Genomic DNA, 7,897 nt, shown 5'->3' on the forward strand with positions numbered 1-7,897 from the left:
ATTTATTATTTAAATAAAACAAATAAAAAAAACTGGTGGCCCGCGGACCCCCCCCAAAAAAAGTGTTTTCTTTTTTTAGGAACTCAGTCGAGTATCAACTTACTATTGAGAGCTGATGAGTTCCGTTTTATTTTGGCCCCCACCCCCATCAAAGTTGCCCATCCCTGTATTAGAGTGACCGCTCTAACGATGGAAATACATGTCCTCAAAGATGGTGGGACCATTCTAGCCAAAGAGAGGGCATATGCATGCAAACAACAGGCCAGAGAGATAGAGGACTCATCTTTGTATCTGTGCCATTATAGTGTCTGTGACACCATTTTAAAGTAGTACATTTTCTTCTTCATTGGCTGATTGCTCCCAACTCATAGGAATCCCCACCCAGTTGATTACTTTAAAATGGTGGAAGCCCTTGACGACAATGTCCACGCTGAAACGGGTTATTGGATAACCATGATGAGTCCTATCTCTATGACAACAGGCACAACTCCAATATAAAGTTGTTTTCAGGTAAGTTGCCGAAATGCCACGTGTCCACTTATATCCGTGCATTTGTAACAACTTAACCATTACGAAACTTCTATTCAATCAAATAAGCCTCACGTGGCAAATTAGAAAGCTTTATTTGTTTGACCAAATTCGACAGTCTTATTTTCTCCCACCAGAGGGATGTTTCCATCAAACTGCCATTTATGCCGGATAAAAGTATTTGCTTGATGACGTAGTGCACATAACAATAATTGTTGCAGTTAAATTCCCACGTACCAAACAAAATTTGAAGTTAAATGGGTTTCCATCGCATTTTCAACTCTGTTTTTTTCACTATACAGTGCCTTCAGAAAGTATTTATACCCTTTGACTTATTCCACATTAGTTGTGTCATAGCCTGAATTCAAAATGGATTAAATATAATTTTCTCACCCATCTACACACAATACCCCATAATGATGCGCTGAGGAGTATTTCTGTCTGTAATAAAGCCCTTGTGTGGGGGGAAAATCATTCTGATTGGCTGGGCCTGGCTCCCCAGTGGGTGGGCCTGGCTGCCAAGTGGGTGGGCCTATGCCTCCAAGTCATGTGAAATCCATAGATTAGGGCCTAATGCATTTATTTCAATTGACTGATTTCCTTATATGAACTGTAACTCAGTAAAAGTTTTGAAATTCTTGCATGTTGCTTTTATATTTTTGTTCAGTGTTACAAACCCCGTGGCTTTAAACGTCTAGGGTGGATGGACAAGAGACCCGTAACATAATTCATGCAAATTAGAATTGTGACATGGAACAGTGAGAACAAAAACTACACGACAACCATAAACTACAGTCAAACATAAAATGTTTATTTTTGAACACACGGTAAAGGTTTGGGGAAAAGGGCTGAGCAGGACCCAAGAAATGAAACAGTGTAAAAAAAAAAAAAAACTGATCTTGCCTGCCTCAAGAACCGCTAAGCTACTGCTAATCATTCAAAAATTACAGTGGGTGGTCCGCTCAGGTCTAACTAGTGTTTTTAGACAGTTTTCTTCCTACGGGTAATGTATGCCCAATGGCAACTTGCTTAAATTCCCCTTTTCCCAGAAACACACAACAAAGTTACCAAACAGAGTAACCAGCAAATGAGTGCGTACACAGGACACCACAGTATCCATACTCACATACGGAAAATAGTCTCTCTCTACAAACACAACTGACCAGCTTTTAAACAATGGGATGTGTGATTGAAAAACCAGAAACAGGTGGTGCAATGCAGAGGACTGTCCACTGATTGGTCCACCTCAGCAATCAGCAGACACCCCAACGACCACCAATCAGGAACATACAGGACACCTGTGATTAGGGCAGAAGGAGAGGAAAAACACAAAAAGACACAGGATACCTGTATCCGTAACATTCAGTATATATTTAAAGTAATGATTTTATAATAATAATAATAATATATAATAATAATATAATAATAATATGCCATTTAGCATATACGGGGGGCCAGTATGAAAAATAAAAAAAATATGCATTCACTAACTGTAAGTCGCTCTGGATAAGAGCGTCTGCTAAATGACTAAAATGTAAACGTACAAGACGCTTTACAGTCTTGCGTGCATTTTATTTTTTGTGTATCGGTGGTCCCGGGGATCGAACCCACTACCTTGGTATTACAAGCGCCGTGCTCTACCAGCTGAGCTACAGAGGACCACGATTTTATACTGCAGTGTTGTTGTCTATATGTTAATATCCTCTGATCTTGCACCATGCAGTCGAGAGATTGACAGTTCAAGTGAATAAATAAATAAATTGCTGATGTAGCAGAGTGTGTGGGGCTTGCCATTGTAAGGCAACCATTCTATTGGCTGCTGTTAGGCCGGCAATCCAAATCCTTCTCTGCCTGTATGTTAACTTCAGTGAAGTCATCATTAAGCAGTATCACATTGGGCAGACATGGGATGGATTTAGACAAAATGCCTGACAATGATGAAGCCACAGATTGCCAAAAGGAGAGATCCTTTGTGCACTCCCAGAACATGAATAAATGTGCCAAGAGTACCCTTGGGGCAGAGCATACAGACAGGGGTTGAGTTTATGTTAATCTGGAAAAGTTGTTTAGGAGTGGCATAACTGATGTGGGCAAAATTGTAGTGAGTCATTTGGTGATTTGGGTGTCTTGATGTGAATGTGATGTTGGACCAGACAGAACTCCAGTTAATATCTACTGCTGGTATATCTTTGTTCCATTTTTAATAGATTGGTAATATGTTGGTTTGAGTAGGAATATATATATATAATTAGGAGACTACCCTTGCTGTTATTATTTTGTGGATAGGATGAGATGATCAGATCCCCAGGGTACTCCATAAGCACTTAGAGCAGAACGAAGCTGCAAATAAAATAAAAATGAAAACCAGGCAGATCATATGGCCTTTTCAAGTCTTGGAACGCATGTAGGCTTCAACTGTCCACAATGTCAGAGAGAGTATGAATTCCCCTCTCACTCCGAGCTGGAAAACATATTGGCTGGCCACCCAAGAGAAGACTGTAATTATTTAAAAATTGCATTTGGGGGTGATGATTAATAATATATTTGCAATTGCTCCCAATTGAACGCCATACTGTAAGCATTTGCGTGATGATAGGGCCAAAGGTGAGTTTTGTTTTTTTGATAGGGATGTTGGAATATACCAGATCTTGGAGCCTGTACGGCTTTGCTAAATTCTCCTCCAGGGGGCGCCAGGCCACTGGGACATTGTGGTTAAACCACACACGTAATGGTCGCAGAATAAAGATACTTTTTAACGGCAGCCAAGCATCGATCATCATGTCACTAGAATAAGACCTTCGATTTTTATTGGAAAGGAGCATCAAGCTCATCACTGTTCACCACAACATATTTAATCTGTAGCCCAATTCCTGGCAGGACCGCACAACATATCATTGGTAACTCCAAATTTACTTCGATATTATTGTTATTATATAAATATTTGTGCATAAAGGCGTTTCCACCGACATTTCCCGCATAATTAATTTTACCGACACAAAAAGATCCCACCTTGTCTTGCGTATTTTTCTTTGTCGACATTTGGAACGTTTACTGAAAAATTAGATGTTTCCATCAGGACTGTCGTGACATTTTTTTTTCCCGACATCTTACTTTACTCTCAGATTTTGGCCGGTGTAAAACGTCTTGCTTCGCCTCTTCCTTCCTGACAATGTCCAGTATGTATGGGTGGTTCCATTTGGTTTTAAGCACTTTTTGACTGCACCCCTTTTGATTTGAACAAACTTTCCATACATATTATATATAAGATAAGGAAGAGTATGTTATGTCTCAACCGATTGCGGTCAGAAGACAAACACCTCAGATGATGTAAAATAGGGTCTAAATTACAACATATGCGGAAATCGAAAAAAAAACGGAGTTTATGATTATTATTATTATTATTATTATTATTTTTTTTTGGGGGGGGGTGGATCAGCTTAATATTGCAGATAGATTGTATTTTCTATCAATGTAATTGTCTGCATCACTTCCAATCCCCCATGCTTTTTATATATATATTCCCCTTTATTACTTTTCAACCCCACCATCCTTTCCCTACTTGGAGTAAATTAGTGAACAACAATGCCCAGGCCTCTACTTCCGGTCTATACTTACTATCTACACCTTATGGACAGAGTTAATTTTACAATAATTCTATTATATATATATATTATTTATTTTTTGCTCCTGAACTTCTTCTACTCTCAACCTCTCCGATCATTTTCATGATGTACATCCGGTTTGCTTCTATATGCCATATCTTTCTAACTGTGCTCTTTCCCAAAAGCTCCCAACATACAACCTATATACTTATTATGGACACAGTATGCTTACATTATTAGCTATCTTTGTTATTATTTGTTGTTATTTGTTATTAGTCCCATCCTTCAACTCTATTCAATACCTCCCATCTATCTCTTAACACCATCCATATAGGATTTCTATTTGCCATATATATTTCAACCGTACTGTGATGTTTTACAAAAGTTCTGAACCTTTCTATTCTCATTGCTTCTACAGATTGTGAATTAAAAATAAACATTTTTGCTAAAAGTATTATTATATTATTGATTGATTGACTATGACTTTTCAGATCACCCAGTAATGCTATCTGCAAGGTTAGTTCCAGGTAAATATTGCAATCCTTTAGCCATTCCTGGACCTGTGTCCAAAAACAAGCTACAAATGGACAGAACCAAAACAAATGATCTAATGATTCTGTCTCTTCACAGCAAACTCTGCAGAGCTGGGAGGATTGTATCCCCCATATAAATAACATTCTATTGGTAGCAAGAATTTTATATAATAATTTAAATTGAAAGATTCAAATTTTTGAATCCGGTGTCGTTTTGCGTGTCAGTTCATAAACACTATGCCATGGGATCGGTACGTCAAAGATCTCTTCCCAACTATTTTGCAATCTATATGGGACGGCTGTCAATCCTTTGGTCCTTAAGTGAAACTGATATACTTTTTTATTTATCACAGTTTTCCTTAACCAATTATGTTCTTTAATGCAAGGCCGACAGACAAGTTCCTTACTTTCTCCCCCTTCCACTTTCCTCTTCCACTTTTGCGGTAAGGCTGCAATTATTTGGTTGTAATTTTGGGTAGAGCAGACATTTCCATATGTTTTTGTTAGCTGCATGTGCGACATAACTCCACCAGTCCTACCGATGATATCATTTACGAAGATTATACCCTTTTTAAACATTCTGTCAAAAAATAAAGGTTTTTTGTCAATTAGTATATTTGAATTTAACCACAATATTTGTTGCATTATTTGTTCTGTCGTTTCTGGAGGATTAAATTGAAATTGCAACCAACTTTCTATGGCTTGTTTTAGAAATAGTGACATTTGGGAGATTATTTCCTTTTCAAATAACTGAAAGTGAGAGGTTGTAATCTGAATAAAGGGAAAAAGGCCTTTCTTGAACATTGGGTGAGACAATCTTACTTATGAGTTTTTAGATAATTGACCTTAAAGGTTAAATTACAAATGTTATTTAAAAAACATTTTTACCCAAAAAATTATCAAATAGTTTGAAAAACTTTTCTGTAAGCTTTTAAATGATATCAAACTCAACCGTTTCTCTTTTCCAGTGATGCAGACATGGATTTCTCATGGTATGGTGGGGTATGCAAAATGGGTCAACTTTGGCCACCTTTATCTCCTGAATGTTTTGGCATTCAGGTCCAAAAAGTCACTTTCTGACCACTTCCACCATGAGCAAATATGTATGGAGAGTTTTGTTCAAATCCAAAGGGGTGTGATCAAAAAAGTGATTAAAATCAAATGGAACAAACCATATGCATAATCATCATCATCAACTGATCTCTAGCTCCATTGACTTTTTGGATTGCAATCTGACAATTTGCTGTAATTGTTCTGCTTTTCTCTATGCAACATGCTCCTCGGCTGTCAAAGAGAGAGAGGAGGATCTCAAGCAGTGACAAGCTGGTGAAAGTCTTATAGGACCTACTACAATCCCATGGTGAGAGATGGACTGAGGATCTGAGAGACGATATGCATCACAGTTGCCAGTGCCACGGAGACTTGGTGCTCTTAGGGGAAAACACTTTTTCTCAGCCAGTATGGAAGAAAACAGGTATGATATAGTATAGCATACAAACTGTCATCATCTGTAGATCATAATGATACAGGCATAATTTTATGTTCTGTTTGTGTTTGGTGTGATAATTCCAATTAATCTGTTACAGGTCCAGATTTGTGGTCAAAGAGCTGGGTGAAGAACGTTTGGCAAAGATAGGTCGAATCTCCAAGAATGGATTCAGAACTCCGGTAGTGACCATGCTAGTTGGAGGACAGCTGGGTGACACATGTAGACAACAATATCAGGTAATGACTCATTTAACCCTTTCAATGACATTACTACATTACTACTAGTATTCGTTAAAAAAATGGTACCAGAAGTGTTATTTTGTAGTCTCTAGGGAATAGTTGCATGTTATGTACTCCTTGTCCAATTGTTTTGTCATGTTTTACAACTTTCTTTCAGGTATGAGTTTGATGTGACCAGGTGCATGTTCTCTGCTGGCAACATCACAGAGAAGCTCAGGGTCGCCTCATTCAACTGCAGTGGGGAGACTGTGGTGGATTTATATGCAGGTAAGAAAATACATATTGTATATGTCTGTGTATATTGTCCATGAATTACAGAAAATATTCTATGCATAATTTAGCACTATAGGATTATATTGTTATTCCTGATAATGTTATTCCTTATATTGTTATTCCTGATAATGTTATTCCTGATATTGTTATTCCTGATAATGTTATTCCTGATATTGTTATTCCTTATTAGGTATTGACTACTTCACTATCCCATACTTGGTGCATGCGGGGGCCTGCTGTGGAAGCCCTGCAGAGAAACTTGGAGTTAAATGGAGTGTCACATCGCTGCACCGCCCACCATGGAGACAACCGGCAAGTAAGGAACAACATCCTTATACTGTAGATCTGAAATTAACCAGTTTATGTGATCCGAGAATAATCGGTTTGCATGTTTTTCCAGCACCCTTTGTGTGACCTGGCTGACCGGGTGAATTTGGGCCTCATACCCAGCTCTGCGGATGGCTAGCCTGTTGCCTGTCGACTGCTGAGGAAAAGGACAGGTGGCATGTTGCATATTCACCAGAATGTTACATTTACATTTGACATTTTAGTAATTTAGCAGACGCTCTTATCCAGAGCGACTTACAGTTAGTGCATACATAATTTTTTTTCCCCCTGTGGGAATCGAACCCACAACCCTGGCGTTGCAAACCTCACCATCACATCATATTACAGACTGTGACACTTCCTCTGTTCCTGTCATGGAGAGAGTAGACATTTCTGGAGGAGACCAAGAGGAGGTGTCTCCTAAGTGGAGTGACAGAGAGGTTTGGGGTGCCTGGACAAAGGAAACAGCCATCCACATTGCCTCTCTGCTGCAGGACATCACTGGGGGACCATGGAGGACTGACATCCAGCACATTGAGCATGTCAAGTCATACGCACCTCACATCCACCATATAGTACTAGTCTTAGAATGCAGGCCACTCTGAGGAGACAATAGTCAGGACTTGACTGTAGCATGACTCTTATTTGTGTAGTCCTACCAGTGGCGGACTGGGACAAAAAACTGTCCCTTTCTAACACACCGGCCCATTTTTTCCCCTTGAGGCCCCCATTATTAGCCAGATGATAATTTTGCGCTAAAAACCCAAATTAGACAGTCCCACTAGGCTAAAAATGGACCAGCCCCTGAGCCGTACTCTGCCATTTGTGGATACTAATAAATAGTTGCACACTAATATAAATGAATCATAATTGAGTTTTTTAAAGAAAAACATGGTTTATAGGTTT

General features: G+C 38.9%; 1 protein-coding gene across 1 annotated transcript; it reads left to right on the plus strand.

Moving 5' to 3' along the window:
* Window positions 1-6,054: 6,054 nt before the first annotated feature.
* trmt12 (tRNA methyltransferase 12 homolog) lies at window positions 6,055-7,596 on the plus strand (the record flags this gene model as incomplete). The annotated part of the gene is given in 9 exon segments (XM_084146474.1): window positions 6,055-6,137; window positions 6,250-6,351; window positions 6,353-6,388; window positions 6,549-6,658; window positions 6,855-6,897; window positions 6,899-6,980; window positions 7,065-7,127; window positions 7,131-7,190; window positions 7,372-7,596. Coding segments are annotated over 9 exon segments (735 nt in total). The 5' UTR covers window positions 6,055-6,123.
* Between the last annotated feature and the right edge of the window lie 301 nt (window positions 7,597-7,897).

Source organism: Coregonus lavaretus (assembly GCF_964263955.1).
Source record: "Coregonus lavaretus genome assembly, chromosome: 29".
Classification (NCBI taxonomy): Eukaryota; Metazoa; Chordata; class Actinopteri; order Salmoniformes; family Salmonidae; genus Coregonus; species Coregonus lavaretus.